Source organism: Mizuhopecten yessoensis, unplaced genomic scaffold (assembly GCF_002113885.1).
Source record: "Mizuhopecten yessoensis strain PY_sf001 unplaced genomic scaffold, ASM211388v2 scaffold1171, whole genome shotgun sequence".
NCBI classification, from domain to species: domain Eukaryota; kingdom Metazoa; phylum Mollusca; class Bivalvia; order Pectinida; family Pectinidae; genus Mizuhopecten; species Mizuhopecten yessoensis.
The window spans coordinates 902,674-929,191 of record NW_018403913.1 but is presented as its reverse complement, the minus strand read 5'-3'; the positions used below and the strand labels follow the sequence as shown (position 1 = coordinate 929,191).

The 26,518-nt window shown below is 36.3% G+C and overlaps 1 protein-coding gene across 1 annotated transcript; it reads left to right on the top strand.

The window, feature by feature from the left end:
* The first annotated feature begins 223 nt into the window (after positions 1-223).
* On the top strand, positions 224-24,739 carry LOC110458159. The gene is made up of 11 exons (XM_021509762.1): positions 224-627; positions 1,302-1,433; positions 1,927-2,163; positions 2,416-2,631; positions 7,971-8,039; positions 8,317-8,502; positions 9,003-9,253; positions 18,296-18,584; positions 23,028-23,153; positions 23,803-24,039; positions 24,321-24,739. Exons 1-11 carry the CDS (start codon positions 390-392, stop codon positions 24,554-24,556), a joined length of 2,217 nt encoding a protein of 738 aa, XP_021365437.1. The 5' UTR covers positions 224-389; the 3' UTR covers positions 24,557-24,739.
* Positions 24,740-26,518: the final 1,779 nt, after the last annotated feature.

Below are 26,518 nucleotides of genomic sequence, written 5' to 3'. Positions count from 1 at the left end.
TTTTTATAATGTCCTATAAGTTGTTGACAAATGACTTAAAGATATCACTTTTTATTTAAATTGAAGGTGTCAGCTGGCGATGACGATATCTGCTCTTATGTCTATATTGAACTCCCATAAAATTATGGCGTTCATAAACACTGCGGTTGTCAGTAACACAAGTGCCGATTTGTTTAAGAGATTCGTGGGTTGGTCACGTGATGCACATATCCGGTGTGTGACATCACAACAGGTACAAACTGCACCATATATAAGCAGTACCGAAACTTTGAAAAGCACAGCTAAACTTAAGCAGGTGAGAAGGTTTGAATAACGCAACAAAATCTATATCAGAGACGTCGAGATTTTTTTCACAGATTTTGCAACCATTAGCAAACAATACAGCGAAGATGAACATCGCTATCGTTGCTATAGTGATAATGATTTCCGCGGTGCAGGGATTCGAACCCAGGTGCCGCAATTCTTTTGACGTCGTGATGTCTCCCGATTGCCGCACGTTGTACCGGTGTATCTGGAGCAGACCAGAAGCTATGCCATCCTGTCCGACCGGTCAGTTGTTCAGCCGGACGTACAAGGTGTGCGTACCCGAAAACAGCATATATGACGACTGTAAAGGCGTGTACACAGGTAAGACATTTAGCAGGGGAGGTAGAAAGGGCGGGACTAATTAATACACAGGTTATCTTCACGATACACATATGTAAAATTTGAAACTGCCATATTTTCATAATCATAAACACTTAAAAAAAATGAGGAGGGTGTGGGAGGGCTCGAGATGGGAGAGTATCCATGCACAAACAAATGTATGTTTGGTTGTATAGGGTTTAACGTCTTATTAACAGCTAAGGTACAATGTATTTAAAGGACGCGCTTACAAATGTAGGAATATTGTGTTGTATAGACTGGCCCCGTTTCTAGAACATTGAATTATGTTGAAAAAAAAACAAAGTCTGATAACTGATGCTAGGTTCTCAAACAAGGGAGAGATAACCTAGTAGTAAAATGCAGCATGGAAATTCTGGTTATCATAGCATATAAACCACGGATAATTATTTGTGAACCGCATTCAGACGACCTACAAACTAGATTGTGATAAAGCGGTATATCAGAACCTCGAACTATTTTTATTTTTTATTATTATTATGTCCTAATTTGTGACTTATAATTCTGTACAACCGATTGTTGTTATTTCTATCAAAATTGTATATGGTACTCTTACTTCAATTCTCTGTCAATTCTTAATTTTTATCAAAATGTTCACAACATCGCCGTATTCTCATAAAATTGTTTTCTCTTTATAGTTCATGCAGACAAGGATGAACCATGTGAAGACAAGCCATGTAAGAACGGTGCTACGTGTACGGGACTCGGGGACGACAAGGGCTACTACTGTACCTGTCCACCAACCCACACTGGGACCACGTGCGAAACAGGTGAGATTTAAACACCACACTGACTCCCGCGCGTGGTCATTTGTAGAATTTCATCCCAAATAAAGGTCCATGTGAAGATGGTAGGTAAAATATTACCCAATAACCGGGTGTAGGCCGTTATGTAAAGCTTCAGCCAACATCCGGATGTTATCTGATAAATAAAACTTCACCCCAAACCAGGGTTGGGTATAAACCAGATGTGTAAGTATGAATTTGATTCAAAATCATTCAGATTTTGGATGTTTTACATGTAATATTTGTTATATTCAAAAAGCAGATGTTACTATTAAAATATTAACAACGTTTAGTTTAAATTATCATAGTTTGAACATGCTTAGTTCCATATGTTTCCCTGAATCAACCCTCGACCAATATCTGTTAAATGAAAGCCTTGAGATGGTGTCGCGGAGGATATTGAAATGGTTACATGATAATTTATTTACTATAAGAAAATCTAGATAAATATTGATAAGCCTGTATTTCTCTACACCAGTTGTCCAAGGAGTGTCCATGTCCCTGCTGTGTGCTGCCAACCCGTCTCTGATGATACCCCATCCCACGGAGTGTCAGCTTTACTACAACTGTAGCCACACCTACAACACCGTCCCACGCTACTTTGAACAACACATGCAAGAGTGTCCCTATCCTCAGCTGTTTTCCACTCACACTCACTCGTGCCAGGCGTTTGAGAATGTCACTTGTGGAGCACGCACAGAACACAAATCCGCATGTAAGTGTTCAATTTCAATCTGGCAGCTACATTCTTTTGCAAGCTATCTTGGCATATAATATAAAAAGATCCTATAGAATTTACGAAGTTCTTCTTTATATAAAACACGCTTATATAATTAAAGACATAGTTTGTTTACAATGTCAAAATTACATTTAAAATGAAGTAAATAAAAAGGTTACTTTATATACTTCTTTTGAACTGATTAATAGTCAATTTGTTTTATAAATACATTATGTCTTAATTTTGCAGGTAAATACATTTCAAACAAATGCCCTGTTGCACATTGCTACCCGTGTGACCTTACCCTCCCGAGTTGTGAGGGTCTTGATGATGGAATTCACGCTCACGCGACCAAAGTCGGATCACCCTACTTCATGGTGTGCAAATCAGAACGTACCGTGGAAACTGGCACGTGTCCAGTAGACGAGAAAACTGGCCAACCCACATTTGTCAAGGATGGACAGTGTAAAATATAAAAGTTGCGAAATGGTGAATTACGGACGGCACATGTGTGTGACCTTAAGATGGCCGAAGATTATAAATCTGTAAATCCAAGAAAACCATGTACCAAAATGTTCTGATTCTGTTCAAATGTGATCTGTCGTTTTTGCTGATATTGGTGAATATCATTTTGATTACACTTCCATTGGTAATTTTGTACATCTCAGTCCGAATTCCAGGCACAGGAAATCCATACCGGAAGTAGAGCCGGAAGTAGAACCGAACGTTATTTGGTGGAGCGCCGTCCTGAAAAAAACACGGTGTTCGAATATTGTCGTCTATGTATTTATTTATCTTTTAAATTTTGTATGTTGTATAAGTTATATTAAGTTGTTTGTCAGTGCTTCACGAGTCGTTTGTAAAGTAATCTGGACTATTTATTAATTAATCATCCTTATGTTATAACCATTTTCCCTGTTTGTGATCTTATCCTTGTGTGTATACATAAGTTTATGTTCATCACATTGGTGTTTTTTTCAAATCGTATCTACTTACGTTTTTTTATTAATAAAATATTATTGCACAATACTTGTCGTGTTTGGCTATTCAATCTTTTGTTATTCCATTAATTAATACGAGCCTAAACCTGACAAGTTGTCATTGGGTTATTGGTCAACCACACATACGATAGGTGTCCAGCTCGTAATTTTAGTTTAAACATATTATAGTACAGACATTACCATCATTATTGATGTATCGCACACGATGTCTGCCTCCAAAACAACAGATACTGTTAAAATGCACATCGGGCCATGTGTTTGTTCTTTCTCCATGCAAACGGCACTGTTGATATTCGATTCGCTGTTCACAACTTTCTGCTGTTCAAATGTTCATAACATCCCTATAAAACCTTTCTCCTGCTCGTTCCGTGCTTTCTGGTATTTCCGTTTCTACTAGTGATCACTAGTCCGTCTGCACAGAGAAAGACCAAGCACATGGTTTATTACATTGTTACATACAATTGTACCTATTTGTTACTATTAATCATTTTCATAATTTCCGAGACAATTATACATAGTTTAGAGAGAGTGGATATTATGGTTCAATTGAGAGCGAGGGAGAGAGAGGACATTGGAGGGAGGGAGTTACTAGAATGTGTTAGAGTCACGCATGTATTGCTGAGTATGCATGGCTATCGTTATGTTTTCCTGTTCCGAAAGAGATGCTTCTCCAAATAAAAATAATACATGTCATTATATGGATACATATTTCAACATATTCCTTACAAAAATCCTGACTTTACCCACATAAAATGTAACATAATGTACTATTTGGTGGTATTAGGTTTTAAGGGTATTCAAACGATTCCTAAAACTTATTTAAATATCAAATGATATAGACGCTGTTAGTTCTGACCTATTGTACTGATTCGGCTGTGTCGGGGACAGCGGACTGTTAAGATAGGGCCTACACGCATTAAAAATACACGTATACCGTCTGTACATACACTACATAAAGTATATAAGACGTTTGCAGCAAGAAAATATCAGAATGAAGCAGTTTATCGTCCGTATAAACTTTAAAAAAAGCCAATTGTGCATGTAGCGCACAAAATACACGAGGGTTGGAGATTTCTTTGTTAAGGGCCTGTCACAAACTACCGCTGTACCTCGCAGACTAAACCGGAGCACAAAATTAACAACGGCGAGAAAATCGGCAGAGCTTCGGCGAGAAAGCACTTACAAAAATTAAAATCGACCGTAGCAATACCGATTTAATACCGGTGTAGCATGGTATTGTGAAGCATGGTGAAATGAACCGCGGTTCATATTACCGCCCCATGGTGAAATGAAGGGGTTCCAACGATTTTGTCATTTCAGATAGAAAACATCAAATTTAAGTAAACTTAAAGAAAAAGAATGGAAAAAAAAAATCAGAATAGAAAGCGCTGGAACCCTTCATTTCACCATGGGGCGGTTCATATTACCATAATGGTAATATGAACCGCGGTTCATTTCACCATGGCCTTCATATTACCATACTACACTGGCATTCCCGTTGTGATACCGTTGTTCTACCGATGTAAGAGCCGGTGTGCCACCGAATACTACTTATACTACTTTTCTGACACCTCAGTGTTACCGATGAGCCGCTGATGTTTTACCGAGGCGCCAACGTTGACCGGAGCTATAGCGGAGTGATACCGTTTTGCTGCCAATGTTACGATAGTACATCGTTAGTACATCGGCGGCGCATCAGTACTAATTCGGTGGTATTCGGTTGTACTACGGTATCACATCGGTACCAGTACGGTACACATTGAGGCAACCGGAGTGCCGCCGATCCATTACGGGACGCTATCGGTGCGCTACCGACATTAACGAAACCATACCGGAGTACTGCCGATGTACTGCCGTTGTAGTCCCGTTGCTCGCTCCGGCAGCGCAACGGCGGACATTTTTGAGCATGTTCAAAACTTCCTACCGTCGCCTGTCGTTGTTAAATTTTTCGCCGATGCTCTCACGATGTCCTGACGATGTACTACCGATCTTAGCGATGTGATACCGTTGCGCTGCCGTACTAGTACCGATCCCCGAAAATCACCAAATGTGTGCTCCGGTATAGCTCCGACGACCCAAACCGGCTAGGTGTGACAGGCCTTTTACATCCTTAACGCAGGGGATGATTATAACAATTGATCAGAATAATGTCACTTTATTCATAGGGTGTAAAATATGCTATGTCAACAACGTTTTTCACAGGAGTCGGAAATATGAAGTGGTGAACATTTACATTACATTTGACTATGCAGAACTTAATACCAAGAGCGTAACTTTTGATGGTGTATGTTTCCATTCAATTCCATACAATTTATTATTCAGATTTTGTCAATTGAGAATGAAAATTAAAAAATGCACCCGGCATTGATAATTACATGCATCAGACAATTCAGCATTGAATAATTTATATCTTTCGATACTCTACAAAAATGTTGACTTGCATGGATAACAGCTTGACAAAAAAGTCAACACTATTTTTCCTTTCCCTAGGTAAATATGACAAACAATATAAAAGGTGATTAATTGTACTTGGTTTACGAATTTTATATATATTAATAAAAGATCTTGGCAGAAATTGCATCCGCAGGCAATACCAATCAGGTTTTTCTAAAACGTTTTCCTTTTCTAAAACTGAATACGCTATACCCCAAAAATATCAGGTTTTGTTTTGTTGGGAATGATTTGAATAAAACAAACAGTTTCCCCACTCGTGTTACATAGAAACATCAATTTAGGATCGATAAGCTGTGGTGCAATAAATGTTTTATTTGTTTTAAAATGTTTTACAGCCATAAATTATACTGAAAAAACTATTCCAGTACTAGACAGGTATGACGTGGATCGTCAAGGTACCCGATACAAGATGTTACAAGAGGGACGGGTGTACACACGAGGTGTGTTCAAAACGTCCGGTGCCGGGTGTTATAAGAGAGGTCGTCAAGGTGCCTCTCACACCCGTTACCTATGGCATCTACCAAATCATCGAATCCTTTAGTTGTTTTCGATAACTAAGACATGAACAAACGTCATAAATTAATTTTATATTTTGTTTCAGTATCGTAAATCAGAAACAGTTTCCCGCTGTTACCAAATCAAGAGGATCGATTATCTTACATAAACAAATCTAAATGCCTTAACCTCGCTTAAAACATTGGTCATTTTTCATAACAAACAGAACATGATATTTAAAGGTTTGGCTTGTTTGTGTTTTACGTCCTATTTTAAAACAGCTTTGGTCATTTAAGGACGTGCCAGGTTTTGGTGGTGGAGGAAAGCCGGAGTTCCCGTACAAAAAACACCTACCTACGGACAGTACCTGGTGACTCTCAAACCCGCGACCAGTAGCCCTTCTGGTAGCAGAATGTCAGACGCCTTAACCACTTGGCCATCGCGGCCACTGTTATTCAAAGACATATCTGGTTTTCGCCGTGGTCAATATAGGTGGGTTTTTTTTAGTTTCACATCAAATCATATACACCATCACAAAATTCCATAGTTTGTTTTATTACATATGCTCCAACATCAAAGAAAGAGATTTGTCCTAACAGTGTAAGGGTGCGAGGTATTTTGCTGTTTTATCAGGTTTCAAATCGTACAACTTTGCTAAGAAAAACGACCATGCCGACCAGTGGAATCGATTATAATGTTAGAAGGTAACGAAACAAATAAAAGCCTTTCATAATACTTCTATTCAAGCAGCCGATTGTTAACGCTTAAAGTGCAAATGAGTATCTGACAAGGCTCTATTTATAAATCGATTTGCGAGCTTATCAGAACTGGTCTTGTATATGATCTGGCCAATAGGGTTTCGAAAAAAAATCTATTATAAAATAATTAATATTAAGTAATTTAAAGAAAGGTACGTTCAATTAATTACTAGTAGTGATAACTAGACCCTGACAGGCCAATGACAAGAAAATATTGGTATGCGATACCATTTATTGATATAGATGTCTTCTATAATGAAAAAATCTAAAAAGGCTTATTGATACCTTGGTTTACAAAATGTTAGTATTATTGCAGTGAGAATATAGTTTGTTTTGCCAAATTAGTAATTTCCGATACTGCACAGAAGAATATGTATGAAATAGGTATGAGGGCAATTATGTCAGTTTTATCAGTTAAAACAGTACGCACACAGTTTCAAGCCAGGAAGGACATGGCCCACGACCAAACATCGGGCAATCCCCTAACGGACATACACGTGACCAGGGTTTTGCTATGACACCCAATGGACACAGAAGTGGGCGCGGAACAAGATTCGGGGCTCAGTCAAACGGAAGTAGGCACTGCGGTCCTAGGACATCCGGCGGAAGTGTTCGTGGTAGCCAGCATGTGAGGTAGGACATTGGGAGAGTGTAACGATCTCCATAATCTCATGGAATGTGTATAGATCTCTCTCGGACAAACTTAATGATCAGGTTTTTATTGATATAATATGCGAGCATGATATCATATGTCTATATAAATGTTGGATTAAGAAAGATGAAGATATACAGCTACCTAGTTATACAAGTCATGCAGTCGATATAACTTAGGGGAAAGGTGGGGGTATTGTGATTTTTTATAAAAATGAACTGAAAAAGTATTGTGATGTTGTGAAAAATGTAAATGATAGTATCGTAGTACTCAAGATAGCACGTGAATTATCACGTGATGGTAAAGATATTTACATTTTTGTTAATTATTTTCCGCCAGTTAATAGTACTTATTATGATACGCATGATCTGGATCTTTTTGTAAAACTAGAAGAAAGCATTTCTGTATATAAGTACAAATCATCTTGTAGCATATTGGCTGTAGGTGATTTTAACAGTCGAACTGGTGCAGCTGATGATTTCATTGACGCTGACCTACTGGGCGATGCATCAAGTAATATGTTATCCAACATTGTTAACTATTTGCCAGATAATAGAATGAATAAACGTAAAAGTATGGACAAGACTTTCAACCAATTTGGCCGGCAACTTTTATCGATGTGCAAAAACACGGGTTTGAGAATTGTTAATGGAAGACATGTAGGCGATCCTTTAGGTAATACAACCTTTTATAGCGCTAGAGGATCCAGTCTGATAGACTATGCATTAGCGCCAGAATCATATTTTAAAAGCATACAATGTTTAGAAACCGGTGTTTAACGTCTAATCAGGCCACTGTCCGGTCACTTTTTCTATTGGTATCCATAAACGTAGTGTGTGTAACGCGTCAAGTACTGAGAGTACTGCTAGACAGGATGTAAGTTTTGTGAATGTGAAATGGGAGGATGAGAAGAGAAAAGAAGTTGTGAGAGTTTTAGAGAATAATATTGATGATTTGCTGGATATTTGTGATGCTGGTGAGCTCAGTCATGATAATATAAATACGAGTGTTGATAAATTTTCGTGTGAATTGAATAATTTGATTTTACCTTTCTGTACAAAGAATATTATTCATAATGGAGTGCAAAAGGTTGATACCAGGGAAGATAAACCCTGGTTTAATATCAATTGTAAACGAAGGTATAGCGAATACAAAAACGCCAATGTCGCAAATGTGGTTTTCCAAATTTCAGATCGTCATTTTTCATTTGAAAGATATTTCATCTACACTATCAATACATTTGAATCACTTGGAGACATCTCTCTATCATCAGGTTAAGGAGACTCGATTGACACTTCGTTTCCAAAATTGAGAGGAGACAACAAAATATACCTACTTCTATGACAACAAACATGAAAGTACTTACCATCAACTTTCAGAGCATACGATTCAAACGAGAGGCATTTTGTAACTTGATAAAAGACTGCAACCCAGACATCATAATAGGTTGTGAAACATGAATGAATCCATATATAGGCACTCAAGGAGCTGTACCACCGGGTTATGACACATACCGCAAAGGTCGCAGTGATGGATATGGAGAAGTGCTTGTGTCAGTGAAATCATGTTACTACAGTACCCAAATTGACACAGACCTCACGAGTGGGTCTGTGGCAGTTCAGATCAGTGGCACAAACAACATTCCATTAGTTGCTGGGTCCTTCTGCCGCCAACCAAACAGGGACCCCGACCACACTCAGCAACTCTTTGATGACATCAGAGATATCGTCAGAGGAAATTAGAAGCCCACCATCTGGATAGCGGGGGACTCGAACCTTCCTGGCATCAACTGGGATACTGACACTGTTACTGGGAACAGGTACCCAATGGTAATCAGTGAAAGCTTCATCAATATACAACATGACACTGGTATGCAACAAATCATCACATTCGCAACAAGAGATGATAACATATTGGAAACCTTTTTAACAAACAAACCCGGACTTACTAATCGATGCAATCCCAAACCCGGGATACGCGACCATGACACAATAGCCTATGTAGAAGGCAAAATATAAGAGGCCAACAAAGCGTAAAATCTACTGGAGAAAACCAAACAATGAAGGTCTACACTCTGGAATGAGAGATTTTGCCACTCATTTTACATCAACATACACCATAGACACTGATATAGACTATTTGTGGAACATATTCACGGAGGAAAGCATGATTAAGGAGAATCGTACCACAAATCCGCAGAAATTTATATCAGAGAACTCAGTATACTATATAGTCACTCTATCAGCAAAGCCAACATTCTGAATGACCAGTTCGTGTCCGTATTCACTCAGGAGAACACCCAGACTCTACAAGATAAAGATGATAGTCCATACCCTGACTTGCCAGATGTCCAGAGGGAGTGCGGACGTTACTTAAAAACAACAATTCTCGCAAAGCAACAGGGCCAGATGACATCCCAGGACGTCTACTCAAAGAGATTGCAGACGAGGTCACATCTATACTTACCCTCTTAATAAGAACATCTCTCCACCAGGGTAGAGTACCTGACCAATGGAATGAAGCCCTAGTGACCCCCCTTTTAAAAAAGGGCGATAGAGGGAAATCATCCAATTACCATCCAGTGTCGTTAACGGCCATAACGTACGATTATGGTATACATCCTGCACAGCACCATCATCATCCCCTTGAGAGCTTGAACATCCTTTCCGAGTGAGTACCAACATGGATTCCGGAAAAACAGATAATGCAGGAGCTAGCAGACAGCCTCAACACAGGAGACCAAGTCGATTGTATATGCTCGATTTCTCGAAAGCGACTTCTCCGTAAATACCATCACTATGGAATCAGGGGCAAGACTCTCAAGTGGATAACCAGCTTCCTCCAACACCGCATTCAGGAAGTCGTTTGTGAAGGAAGGAAGTCAGGAAGGTCACCAGTGACATTAGGTGTGCCCCAGGGGACGGTCCTTTGATCCCTCCTGTTCCTCGTGTACATAAACGACTTACCAGATGTAGTTTCATCAACAACACGGCTGTTTGCGGATGACTGTTTATTATGCAGGAAGTTCAAAACACCAGAGGACTCCAACAAGTACGAGATGATCCAGAGGAGAGCTGCACGTTTTGTCTATGGAGATAACAGAACAACGAGCAGCATGTTATCTATGCTAAAAAATCTCCAGTGTGAAACATTTCAACAACGTAGACAGCATTACAAGCCGGCGCGTCTAATTACCCAATACTACCCAATACCACCCAATACTACCCAATACCACCCAATACTACCCAATACTACCCCATACGATCCAATACGACCCAGTTATGAACCAAATACTTCTTTATTACTGTGAAATATCACCTTTGTAGACGTTATTCACTTCCATCTGCCATATTTTATCGGGAAATATGCGATTTGGTGCCGAAAACATCACCGAATTGCCGTGACTATGACCCAATACTACCCAATACTACCCCATACGACCCAATTATGAACCAAATACTTCTTTATGACTGTGAAATATCACCTTTGTAGACGTTATTTACTTCCATCTGTCATATTTTATCGGGAAATATGCGATTTGGTGCCGAAAACATCACCGAATTGCCGTGACTATGACCCAATACTACCCAATACTACCCCATACGACCCAATTATGAACCAAATACTTCTTTATGACTGTGAAATATCACCTTTGTAGACGTTATTTACTTCCATCTGCCATATTTTATCGGGAAATATGCGATTTGGTGCCGAAAACATCACCGAATTGCCGTGACTATGACCCAATACTACCCCATACCACGGAATTAGATTAGATCTAAGTCCGTGCCCATACCACCCAATACTACCCAATACCACCCAATACTACCCCATACGACCAAGTTATGAACCAAATACTTCTTTATTACTGTGAAATGTCACAGTTATTTACTTCTATATGTCACATTCTATCTGGAAATATGCGATTTGGTGCAGAAAACATCACCGAAATGCCGTGACTAGGGGTTCGACGATTTACAGGAACGGGCAGAAATCTATTAATTTTTATATAGGCCTATACATTAATGAATATATATATTAGATCAGAGACGTATATAACACAGTTATGGCTTTATACGTCTCTGATTAGATACATTAAAGTATCATTATCGGGTATAAGATATATTTGATAAAATGATTGCAATTACATGATCGCCATTCGGGGCAGAATCGGACTAAATTATATTTATATTTATATTATTATATCTTTTTTATCGGGTACAAGATACGTCATTTGATAAAAGGATTGCAAAGAATTTAAAAAAAAGTATTGTATTGATATGGATCGGGCAAGAACGGTCGACGATTTACAGGAACGGACAGAAACGGGGCAGGATCGGACTTATTTATATATATTTATTGTATATATTTAATTATCCTTATCTGGTATAAGGTATATTTGATAAAAGAATTGCAATTACAGGAACGGGGCAGGATCGGAATATATATATATATATATATATATAAATTGCCAGGCCGAGGTTCCAATTTATGTCTCTGTTTTATTCTATAAAAAAGGGTTGTTCAGAGAATTATATATTACATATATAATAAATATGTATCTGAGTTATTTTCTCATTTATATATATGACATTGTTATTGCGATGTCATAACACCTGAAACATTGGAAATGACATTATGATAACTAAATTTTAATAACTTCATAACTTATACTCAACTCTTAATAAATAGCATGAATATATTTTGAGTGAATTAATTGGTGTTAATGTGTAGATTACAATCCCATCACGTCTACGATCTTAAAAAAAAGAAAATACGCAATTTTCCAACTCAAAAAAGGGACATCAATCTGAAAATTAAATATTATTCTATATGTAAATATAAGTTAATTGAAATACGTGTTTTACGTAAATAAATATTGAAGTCCATATGTTGGATTGTTAGGCCTTATCTGTTATAGAAAAACGATACTGTATATTAATTGTATATGTAAAGAAGAAAGAAACACGGTGAAACGCTTTAAGTTTCATTTTTTTTCAAAGGCCGATGTGGTCAAAACTGATTATCTAATTCCGTAATAGTAGACAATAGACTTCTTGTTCCAATGTTCAAGCTGGTTTAAGGAAAGGCTACTCTACAACTGAAAATATATTTATCCTTCATGCTTTAATATCTATATACGTTTCAAAAAGTAATTTTGGGGTTTGAAAATACCAATATGATTGAGAAATTACGTGTACAGTTTTGTTAAAGAATTTTAAACATACGTAGCTCCACAGCAAATATAATGGTATATGGTGAAACGGGTAGGTACTCGCTGGATATTGAAATTAAATCTAGAATGATAATGTTTTGGTATAAACTAATTACAGGTGAAAATAAATTGTCTAGTATAATGTACAAGCTTATGCTGAATTTACATAAAAATGATTTCGCTGATTTTAAATGGATTTCATATATCAAGAATCTATTCAATTGCACGGGACTAAGTTTATGTTTAAAATTAGATATTGTACACGGAATTAGATAAAGTCCGTGGTTATGCATTCATATAACTTGATGTTTTTAAAGACTTAAATTTGTTTAAATAAATTTGACGAGTATTTAGTAAGAGTAGATTTACTTTTCACGACCATGTATCTTTAGTATATATTGGAACAAATCTATATTTATACATATTATATCGATAGTTGTTATAAATAAAAAAAAATCCGTAGAATGTTCATGTACGTCAATACGTTTATAACGTTCATTGCATAATAAAATTATTTAAACATTTGTTCTAATTTAGTTGACTACAAGTAATTTTGGGGGAAATCCTCTATTTGCCAATTCTATTCAAAATTTATCTCCGTTTTCGTCTTCATTGCATATTCTATATATATATATATATATATAGTTAAGTCAAGTCAAGTCAATTTTGTTTATTATAGTGTCATATATCACAATTACATCGTACAAGTATATAGTTACACAGTATAAACACATATAGTTACATAATTTATAATATCATAATTTTGTTAAGAACAGCTATTATACATAATACATTAATAAATTAAAACAAACTATCACATGTGCCAATCCAGAGAGCAGGTGATTGGGACAGCCCCTACCTAACAAACTCCTGGATTTTGTCCTTACATATTACATACTATAATAGTTAAAAGGTTTCTTTTATATTTACTGCCTTAAAACATGATGTCTTTAAAAAAACAATAACAATGGTGATAAATAAAATGAATAATTTCCTAGTTCTACATTGTAGTGAAATTTAGATTTCCAAGGGTTGGGGAGCCCCCTTCCAGCGAGGTCTGCTAAATTCACACTAACTAGTAGCTAATTATATTTAAACGGAAGATTATTTTCATAAAAAAATGTTTCTGATTGACACCTGGTATCATATTTAACAAATGCATTAAATAGAAAATGTAATTGTATATGATGTTCAGCCTAAAATGGCTTACAAGACACTGTTTAAAATTATAACTAATCACATAGACTGCTACGTCTTCTGTACATATTATATAAGTGGTTTGCAAGTGGAATTTGTAATTCCTCGGAAGACATTATAAAATTAAATTATAATATATATATTTACCTGTAACTGTGATTTAGATCACGGACTTAGATGTTAAATAAAATTGCAACATCACGGTATCTACCATGTATCTATAGAGATCACATTTACTTGAGATGGCCAACGAGTTGAATAAAGTATATGTGTATACAGTATCTCTGGGAGTCGAATCAAGTTTTCATGTCATTTAGTATTTTGCTTTCGGATGATCAAAGACGTATATATTACGTAATGTAATATATACGTCTCTGGATTGATGTATAAGAAGCGTAACGTAATTCCTTTTATTAATCTATTTAATTTTTACATTACTTAATGACAACCTACTCGTCTACCCTTCATAAGATTGGTCAGGGAACTATATATGGAAAAAATATCTAGCTTGTCCAAAACAGACTATCTGTGAGTTAATCAAGTAATTGAAAGGACTTCGAATCATATACAATCCATATACTTTTTGAATTTCGTAGTATTTGAGTATCTAATTTAACTGAAGGTTCTTCTCCAGCATTGTTATATAATTGATACTGTTATGTTTAACAAAATTGAATAACTAACATTTATGAAAAGTAATTTAAAATTTTCTAAATATTTCCTGCTAAATTTATATATATGATCTTAATAACACCATTTTATGACATGAATAGAATTAATATAGTATCATGTAATTGCAATTCTTTTATCAAATATATCTTATACCCGATAATGATACTTAAATGTATCTAATTAAATATATATATTCATCAATGTATATATAATAATTAATAGTTTTCTGCCCGATCCTGCCCGTTCCTGTAAATCGTCGAACCCCTAGTCACGGCATTTCGGTGATGTTTTCTGCACCAAATCGCATATGTCCAGATAGGATGTGACATATAGAAGTAAATAACTTCAAGAAATGCGATATTTCACAGTAATAAAGAAGTATTGGGTTCATAACTGGATCGTATGGGGTAGTATTGGGTGGTATGGGGTAGTATTGGGTCATAGTCACGGCAATTCGGTGATGTTTTCGGCACCAAATCGCATATTTCCCGATAAAATATGGCAGATGGAAGTAAATAACGTCTACAAAGGTGGTATTTCACAGTAATAAAGAAGTATTTGGTTCATAACTGGATCGTATGGGGTAGTATTGGGTAGTATTGGGTGGTATTGGGTAGTATTGGGTGGTATTGGGTAGTATTGGGTAATTAGACGCGCCCTTACAAGCTACCACTGTTGTTCAGAATCATCAACGGACTAGTGACTATACCACCACAGCCACACTTGATACCTAGGTGCGCCTCAGCCTACGCTTCCAAGTCCCATACTCTCGTGAGCAGAACCATTAGCAGTCCTTTTTCCCTTCTACCATAACCTCCCAGACAGTATTGCCACAGCCAACACTCTAGCGGGGTTCAAGAGACACAAGCAACAGTATCAGACCACCTACTAGTTGCTCGGATGTTTTTAATTGTATATACGGTTTCTTTTAACGACACAATTTCCCACTGGGCATGTGCAACGAGCAATCTGAGAATATACTCCAGAGGAGGGATTGCAGAGTATTGGAAGAGTATTGGAAGACGAAGAAGAAGAAGAAGAAAAAGAAGAAGAAGCAGAAGAAGTTCTTCAATATCAACCAACAATGAATGAATCCGGCGAAGTGTGGCGCGAAGCGTAACCGTTTGTGGTGTGGCGCGAAGCGTAACCGTATCACATAACAGGCTTGATTGAAATATTTGTAATCCTTTCGCGAAATATAGTCCGTTTAAAAGAACGCATTTTAAGGAAAGTCTTGATAGAACATGTAAATTTTCCCCTAGTTTTCCATAACAGTTACATGTAAACTGTATATTATGCAAATCATATAAAAATATGAGAAAGATTGAGATTTGTTTTCATTTTTTCGTGAAATTTTCAAGTGGAAAAACACGACACAGGTAATATTGAAGAAATATACTATAAATACAAAGATAAAATTTCTATTTAGTTTAGGTTATCGGGTGATTACTACAATGGAACTCGGGTAAATTGAATAATCGGCCCGATTACCTACACTTAATAGAAAGTTAATCCTTAAATATACCGCTGATTTGGTGTTGTGAAAATGTCGATATCGACTTCATACCTGCATGTACAATGTAAATGTTGATCACTACAGAAAACGAAAATCATAAGATGTAGTAACACAGCATTGTGTAACTAAAATGTATGTGTGATGTTGAGTTTGTCCAGCTAGAGGGGCAACAGCATTTGTCAATCCCACAAACACAGCATCGTCCGAAACTTCAAAGCGCTGCTGTAACATAAAACGTTAGCACATTCTCTATGGTCAATACAGAATTCCTGTACCTGAGGTAATAAGGTACGCAGAAAATGCGTCTAGGGAGTATCCTTGACATACTAGGGTAGTCATCGAATTCCTTACAAACGATAAGTCATACTTTTACTCACATCAAGTTATAATTTAACTTAAAGTTAACATTTTTACTTTATAAGTGTCCAAACTTTCACACCTATTGTACAAAATGATGTTAACAATGGAATCAATTAAATAAAGACATTTGTGTTTCAAAGTTGAAGAAATGTTTTCGACACATTTTCATAATGGCAAAAAGCAATATTTCCCTGGCTTGATTGTCATTTCCGGTTAGTTTACCATTGTATTTAAACGCAACACCGAGATAATTGAATTCAACACTTTTTACTGTACAAATATTATTTGTTAAAAAAAGTTCATGTTCCTCACTGTGCTATTTTTAAGAAAAAGAAGTAAAACACGTGTGTTTTTAAACCTTCTGGTATTTCTGATATTGCCGCCCTGTTATCTGCGACATAAGTAATACCATGTTTAATTCATGTATTACGTTCAAAAGCCTTACCAACCACAACCTGAATATCACGGTAATTTATATAGGATTAACACTATTATTTCAATAATCTATTCACCTTAAAAAATTCCAATCTGGCATTAGATTGCATCTGTGAATTTTACCGCCATATATAACAAAATACTTAAAGTTTGATCATTCTTATGTTATTAAGTGTTGAATGTCAACATGTACTCATCAATACCTTCTCTAAATCAATTTCTGCCACAGTTGTGTTTATTTACAAAATCAAAAGATTTTGTTTTGTATTAAATAAAACAGCAATATATATATAGATATTTTCTTATTAAAAATCCTATTTGTCAATGCCAATGAAACATAAATAATCTACGAAGGAAGTAAATTTAGGAAATATCTTTGCGTTCCTAACTCGATTAGCTGGTTCCGGAAACTGGAAGTGCGTGACAAAACATAGAAAAAACATACCGACACTGAATAATTTTTTTGTTAAAACACAATATGGTCAATTCCGGATATTCTAGTAGTATGTACGTAAGAATGATACATTTTGTATATCAGAAGTAGTTTTAGGCCTGTAAATTCCTAAGAAAAGTGAATATGATTAATGTTAAAAGGTTCTCGGTGGGCTTGATATGTTCCCTGAATCAATTACACTGTTTGTTGTCTTTTAACAGTGTTTATACGTGTAGCGAATAAGAATATAAATTACCAGTGCGTAAGTTGTAATTTAAGAGGGTACTTGATAAGACCTTTGTAGAGTCGTGTTGGATTCATGCTTTTGTTTTACTGTGAAAATCGTGAGAATGAAACTGCCCAGCGATAAACCCTTCTATATATATTATAATGCATTTGTTGATTCTGTTACCATGTAAACAGATCACAGAAGCCACGTGAAGCTTGCTAATTTTATAGGTATCATTCTGTGCATAATATACATTGCTTTCAAACAAGGCAGTCAGTTCGTATAAAAAAACATTCAAGTTGTTTTACACTGTCACTCTGTCAACGGGGAAGGACAGTAAAACATATTGTAGAATCCGGAGATGTGAATTGCTCAACTTGTTTTGCTTCCTCACTTCCCTTTACCTGTGTTGACGTTACCTTCCAAAGTCCGCGGAACTTTCTGTCATGTCGTATGATAACACTGAGCAAACACTGGACCGTCACAGGGTGCTTGGTCGATAAGCGCCATCATCATTGCCGTCCGTCCGCACCCCTTCCGTAACTTTTGGTGGCAACGGAGATTCCTTGCGTTCACGTGACGGTGTGATGTCCGATGACGTCAGATAAAATATCAAAGTTTTGGGCGTATATTTAACAAGTTACCAAACAGATTGTCCAGACGCTATAAACACCTCGGATCAGGCTGTGTCGTAGCGTGAAATTTACTTACAATTCGGTCCAGAATTCAAACTATCACCATCTTCTCTTCAAACATGTACTCTTACGCTTTTTGTGGCCTGGTACTGCTGCTGGCTGGTCATGTTCGGTCAAAGGATGATCGATGTCTGAGTGATTTCGACTCCTTCGTTGACAAAGAGTGTCGGACCATGTGGCAATGCGTTTGGGGAAAAGCAATCAAAATGCCCGGGTGTTCCTCGGGGCTCATCTACAGCAAACAGCACAAAGTGTGCGTGTATAAAGACAGCGTGTATGATGACTGCGAAACCGACATCAACACATGTAAGTAATAATACATAAAGTAAAACTGTAGCAATTCAATTTCTAAGTAATATTTCAATAAAGCCCTTTTAAAGAAAATGTTTAACTACACTTAAAATCAACAACTACTCCAGTTGAACTCAGTGAAATTAACAAGCATTGTCTGTTTCAGTTTTCCATCACATTGATGAGATTAACATGATTTTCGTCTATTTTCACACTAGCAATTATTCATCCGCCGCAACAGTTAAACGCTTTGGGGTGTACTTATTGAAATAAACAATATTGGCAAAATTTTAAAAGTCATAAGTATATTACGTTTTCTTGTTGTATTCCGCATAATTCATTCCTGGCAATCTTTTTAACAAAGAAATATATTAACATGTAGTATTGCACAGGTTCAAGCGTATCGAATGTGCAATAGTAGATTTTAATTCAAATATAAAGATTGAATTTTTCATCAGACTTTATCATGAAGTGATGAATTGAGTTGGTCTAGAGAAAAATTCAACATCAACAGCTTCGCAGTTTATTGAATTTATCTCAAGACCCACTTTACTCTTCATTCCTTGCGATTGACTAAGACTAAATATTTGCATGTATGACAGGCAAATTACTTTAACTCTGATATCAACAACTGTATAAACCTAATAAATCAAAGTATTACCATCGTAAAATAATACCTAGAATACACTGTTAGGGGATCAATCAAGTAATGACGACAATTCATTTATATGTGAATTAACTGACTTGTTTCCTATTGACATTTTTTCCCTAGCGAAATCGCAACCATTTAAAATCACGACCTTGTCCAGGTCAATAATTGATCAAATTTCACCAATTCGGCAAAAAGGTTTGTTTTTAACGTATCACGAACACAAAAGATACAATCCAGAAAGGTGTATTATCAACAGATTCGTTTGTTGTTTCAAATGTTCATATATGTATTAAAATATCGTCCACATTATATAATGGTATACTTTATTTAAAACCCAGTTTTTCGCACCCATTACGAAGACACGCTACCAAACACCATAGAACATCGGTTTGTATCTGTATCTGTAGTTCAATGATAAAAAGATGTCTAACAATTTCAATTTTTAAATGAACAACAGTTACTACAGTCTTTATTGTATCAGCCAGTAAACTGAAATGTATCTCACTTTATGCAATATATCTAGAAAGCCGTAAGGACCAATGGCTTTCGATAGAGAATGACGTCCATTTATTGTCCATAATAAATACAAAATACGGAATGTCTGATTATCTTTTTGATTGGTTATCCTTTTACATAAGCAATCGTCATCAATAAACCATAATACTACTCCTATGTACTCCTCCTGGAATACCACAAGGTTCTGATTTTGGCCTTTACTTATATATATATATATATATGATAAAAAACAACAAACCTGTGATTTCCTCTGGTTTATTTGCTCATAGCATTTCGTTTTCCGTCTCTGTAACCAAAATTGATACTTATACCAATCATGCTGAAAATCATTTATGTAGGCAGATACATCCGCCGCAATCTTCAATTCATGTTTTTTAATCTATAATTTAAAAAAAACAAATCTAACCTTAAAGACATTCTGCTGTCATGCTTTCTTCTTAACTTTGTTTTATAATCGTATAACAGTGCTATTCTAATTAATCTGTAATTAGGTACAGTGTTCTTAAAGAAAATATCTTAAACACCTGATTGTTTATGCTAATATTCAATGAAATCCACATCATTTTTTCATTATATGGTAAACAATGATCACGAATGTCCAGAATCTTTTTTTGAAAAATACTCCATACAGAAAAGTGAACAAATATATATATGATATACACAGCAGTTTCTATCGAGCACCCGTAGGTTTCGAAAATATGCCACACTTTTCAATCATGCCCGACAATCTAATGCTCTAATGTCCCAACCCGTTCTCTACAATCTTTTCATTCCTGTCTTTCTCGTTACCTATACTCTTCCGTTTAGGCGGTGTCTCACTCGTCACCAGTCTTCATTGGATGTTTGCTGTTGGGGGGACGGTAAAACCTGAACAAAACATAAATACGCTCATACGCTTGCTCCGTATAACGTAAATAAAACATGTTAAAAATTAAGGAATGTGTTTATATGTTATGTAATATAGAAGGTGATTGTATGTCTTTGTAATAATTTTTAAAACAAATACAAAATGAATACAAACGTTGAGTATGCCAATTTCTCTAAATATCCATTGCGTAGCATATAGGTCCGAAATAAAAGGTAAAACAGTGAGATGGGTTGCGTCACGTATACTCAATTCCTCTTGTTTCTGTATGATCCCAGGTTTCAGACAGTATAGATTATGTAATAAAATGCGTGACCTAGTATTCCGTCTTTGCGTATTGCAGAGTTATCTTCTCTTGGGAGCAGGTATTGATTGTTACGCCACTTGTTTGTGAGAGAAACGTCATCAATTTTTGAGAAAACAGCGTAATTTTCTCACACAGACCAATGACGTAACAATCAATACCTGCTCCCAAGAGAAGATAACTCTGCAATACGCAAAGACGGAATAGAGATTACATTCGATCATAAGATGACAGTTTGTATATTTGCATCAAGAAGAAGCGTTGTTCCAGGTAACCGAGGCGAAGACAGGATCAGCAAAACTTTCAGAAGGATAAACATATGCAATATTGCTCTCTCAGCAATCTGACTATCCGATTCAATGAAAGGGTGTCATGTTGATGTATTTTGCTTCTTCATTATCTAAAATGTATGACTGGCCCCTGTCATCACGCTGTATAGCGGTGTATAGCAATCAGGGGTTTTGGTGAAATTGCAAACACTCAAGGTTAGTGTCGGTATTTTCGTTGATTTAACTCTATATATCCGATCGTTTTTCTCACAAGTTACACTATTGCATTGTTTAAAATATTTTCTTCTTTTCAATTGTAGCTTCAGGAGATTGTAATAAATACATTATATAATACAAAAGTTGTTTTACATAAAAAGGGCACTTAAGCAGTAAAACATCATTATTATCCTGAACATTCTCTGTGGGTATTGGGGTTTGGGTTTAGGAGGACAATCAGTTTTGGTTAAATTGTACTTTTGCCTATGATTCTAGATGTCTATGCCTAAATGGCAAAGACAATGTCACGATCGTGACTTTCCTAGCCAAAAAGAATAAGGAAGGGTAATGGAAGTGTTGTCATCTGTTTCTTTACATATACTTATCTACAGACACGATCAATAGCAATTAAGTCATGGCTCTCACTTGTTATCGGGAAATATGTAAACAGCGCTATATCATCATCATACATCAGACTTGCTATATATTTTCCTGTATAACATCAATAAGTTCGTCAAAACCTAATAATTGATGCATTCATGACATTTCCAAAACGTCATTGTCCTCTTAAACAGAAACACCGAGACCCACACATAATTTGTCAGGATTAAATAGACATTTTTCTTCTTAAAACACTCGTTACATAAAAGCAACACTTGCAATTAGTAATCTCTTTCTGAGCTGTAAAAATCCTATTCTACATAATGCAATAGAGGAAAATATTCGTGAGAGTGGCGAAGTCAACATATTAAGCGAAGTATCCATGAGTATTTGCAACTTCGGTAGAAATTGCACTGAGCAAATTATATTTTTATATCACTTAAACCTCCCCCAGCCCATGTGCAAAATGTTGGGTAGCAAGGATAGGTCTGGAAGAAAAAAAATAACTGACTGGCTTCAGTGATCATCTCCGTCTCGCTTCGGTGGCATTTCTTTATCTCTGAAACCGACACCTCACTTTTGAAGCTATACAGGCGCTTCTTATCCACTTCTTGTTGCTGGGTTTTTTTCAAGTTAAAACACAAAAATAAAGACATTTCACTACGGGTGATCGGGTAGCGCAGCGTAAAATCATCCGGAGCAAAAAGAGTGATTGTTATAAGTTGACAGAACTTTTTTTCATAATTGCTGTAAAATTAAGTTTGTGTTTAAACAAATAATATCAATAGACGCTTTAACGCTTCCAATAGAGAGAGTGTATTTGCCGATAGTCAATAAACGGTTTTTTCTGACCAGAAAATGTATCATCAAGAAAAACATTATTTTTATGCGTTTGATATGTTTTGAAATTTTGCTATGACAAGAAAAATCCTTCTGTATTCTATTATAACGAAAGGGTAACATTGAACATTTTCACATTTTCAGATTACGAGATTTCCAATAAGTATAAAATAATGACAATTGGCAACCATTTTCTAGCATTCGCGAGTAATCTGCAGTCTGCTGTCATCATATTTTACATGGACATAAAACGTGACACGTGTAGCTTCAACTTACGATTACAGCGTTAGAACTGTCTTCAGTAAACTACAAACAATGTTGTTTCAAAACCCAACTCATTTAGAATACTAATCTCCGATTAACATGACACTAATTCATTTTGAATACTTATATAATACACTCGCTATAATTTCAGTTAAACCTGACAAGGTGTGTGAAGACAAGCCATGTAAGAACGGTGCTACGTGTACGGGACTCGGGGACGGCAAGGGCTACTACTGTACCTGTCCACCAACCCACACTGGGACCACGTGCGAAACAGGTGAGTGACGAAACCGAAGTCCATGTTATGGTCACGTTTTATTTCATCTGCGCCACCCATATACCGAAACCATGTTAAACATGAAAGTGTTACATAAGCTCGAGTTTCTTCTGGCCCTAACACCAGACTTAAACATTTTGACAGATATTTATCTGTCAAAATATCTAAGTCTGGTGTTAGGGTCAGAGGACACTCGGGCTAGTGTTACATCTGCTCCTTCCATACAATGTGACGAAGCCACGTGTAAAGCAGACTTATATTTCAACCTGTTTTCAGAACCCTATCTGTACTGTAACCACGTGTAAAACAGGTTAATACTACATCCGTCCAACCCTTACCGGAGCCATGTGTAAAAAAAAGGTTAATACTACATTCGACCCACCCTTACCGGTGTCAGGTGTAAAACAGGTTAATACTACATTCGGCCTTACCCTTACCGGTGTCTGGTGTAAAACAGGTTTATACTACCTACATTCGGCCTACATTCGGCCCACCCTTACCGGTGTCAGGTGTAAAATAGGTTAATACTACATTTATTAAAACAAAGACATTGTTTGTATACAAACATTACTTTTTTATTAGAATACAAAACAACTTTTATATGTATATATGTTTACCAACATCGTATGCTTTTGATTTATAATTACAGTTGTGACAAACTTGGACATTGCCAACCTGTGTGCTCGCAACCCAGACCTGACGATCCCCCACCCTACGGAGTGTCAGCTTTTCTACAACTGTAGCCACGCCTACAACACCGTCCCCCGTTTCTTTGAACAACACATGCAAGAATGTCCCTATCCTAAGCTCTTCTCAGTCGAAACGAAGACATGTGAAGCTTTTGATGACGTGCAGTGTACATACCGGAAGGAACAGAAATCTGGATGTGAGTTATTAAAAGATATATAGCCTAATGAAATGTACATGTCCATCTTTGAAAGTGTATTTTCAATTGTGTATAGAAACTTAACTTTTACAAAAATATAGTACCACTCAAATATGCTACTTAATTTCCGTTTAAAACGGATATTACAGTAATTAACATTTCGTACATAATATTTCAGAGTAACTAAATACTTTTAGCCAAACATTTAATAGTTTTTATTAAATCAAATGCAATTTAGTAAAGTCCACTGATTTGACGTGTTTCCGGTTCCGGTTACACAGGTGATTACCGCCAGAACAAGTGTCCCGTGGCCCACTGCATACCGTGTTACATCATGTTCCCGAGCTGTGAGTCGTTGGAGGACGGAATGTATCCCCATTCGACCCGTGCTGGCACCCCCTGGTACATGGTATGTAAAAAAGGACGCACAATCAAAACAGGGCTATGTCCCATCGATCAAACGAACCGGAAGCAACTGTTCGTTACCAACGGAAGTTGTAGTGCATACAGCTTATAAGTTGCGGAAGTGATGTACAATGTTTTTTGTGCAGGTAGGAAGGACTCGAAACGCAACCCATACAACAAAGCAACATCGACAATTAGTTGCTGTAATGAAGAGACTATTTTGTGATGCACGTTTTTTCTCCGTTCATTATTTATTATTTCACACTGTTTTTAAAATAAAGGAGAATTTTCTAACATCTGAAGTTCATTGTTTATGTCTTTGACAAGAAGTAAGAGACACACCGGATGCATGTCTGACTAGTTTTACTTAAGATTTTAAACCAGACATTAGCAGAGAAACAAATACCGGACGCTTCCTGAGGAAACATGCTTATCAGTCTGATCTACACGACAGAGGTTCCGTCAACACGTTTAATCAAAGAGCTGTGTATCACTGTGCCTAGATCACAAAATGATATCAAGGTTTAAACAAGTGTAAACAACTTTAACCAAACATGTGTATATCTTAAGATCGGGTTTTATCAGGGTTCTAGAAAAGTCATCACAGGAAATAAAAAAATACTGCAAAAAAAGCATTATTTCACACCTATAAAACCCCTAATCCTTACATGGGGGTTATAGAAATCACTGGGATACCTGTATCGCTGTATACCTTGGGTTATCTGTATACGAGAGATAGTGTCGACAAACACAGGAGGAGCCGGATTAATGGAAATAGACATACCATTATACCATCATTACCGGGGACGTAACCCGGTCTAATCTATCTCCTACGTCACAGCGCCCATACAGGTGAAAATTAACTACCTCTCAATGCCTAACCTGTCTATACCTTGTCAATACATTATATAGATAAGTCATAAATACCATGTTAATACACTATACAGGTAAACCATTAATACCTTGTCAATACATTACAGGTAAACCATTAATATCGTGTCAATACATTATACACGTAAACCATTAATACCTTGTCAATACATTATACAGGTAAACCCTTAATACCTTGTCAATACATTACATTTACACTTGCGCTCCAACCCACCATATGGACATTACCAGCAGAAATGAATTTCATTTGGGTTTATTTACATTTGCACTGCAACCAACTCTGTGAACATTACCAGCACATGACGTCCGTCTTGGAACAGGCCTCGATGTAGTTTTGTTATGCTAATATAAATTAATATTAAACATGATTGACTTGAGTATCAAGCTTAAATAAGGTAATAATATACGCCTTGAATAAATTCTACAAATTAAATCTGAAAATGGAACTTTATATTATGTTTGTTTTGTTTCATGCTGTTGCTAGGACCACAAACAGAAGTTTTACATTTTCCCACGAAAACAAGCTGTTCTCTCCACTGCATTTTCACTATGTAAAAATAGAAAACAATACCTGTATTTGTTTTATTTATGCTTGCATGGATATTTAAAACTATTAAAAATGTAAATATAAAGAATGAAATAAAAAAAAATCAACATCCATGAGGTCATAACAACAATGGCGTTCTGGACATATTTGCCATAAATATGTCCAGAAAGCAATGTTGTTATGACCTCATGAATGTTGAAAAAATAAATGTCATTCCTTAAATGAAAGCAATTATTGTAGAAAAAAATAACATACACCAAATTTAGATTTCCTTAATATTTTAATATTGGTTCTGGCATATTTGTGGCCTCGGCTGTAGTTGAAATACTTATTTTAATCTATATATGTAATTGTGAGTCGCCACGGGCAGACCCATCAATCTTATATTATTCTATACACACAAGTAAAACACCAATTTTTGAGCTAGTACACCACTAGTCTCAACACAACACAAGTATGGAGGCACATCACTCCATAAACACCAATTGTTCAAAGTCACATGACACGTTCACCGAGTCATTGTTTTGAATTCACCAATTACGTATATGAATTAATATTGCATTAAACCCTGGTATCACAACGGTAAAACGCATATTAACTATTAAGGTAAACTGAACGGTTATGCCGCGCGACGCC

Bases quoted from the DNA above. Each gene is read 5' to 3' on its own strand.
- LOC110458159 (XM_021509762.1), top strand. From the start codon at position 390: ATGAACATCGCTATCGTTGCTATAGTGATAATGATTTCCGCGGTGCAG. The intron at 1,434-1,926 runs GTGAGATTTAAA...TCTCTACACCAG, and splicing joins TGGGACCACGTGCGAAACAG to TTGTCCAAGGAGTGTCCATG. The intron at 9,254-18,295 runs GTCAGAGGAAAT...AATTTACTTACA, and splicing joins TTGATGACATCAGAGATATC to ATTCGGTCCAGAATTCAAAC.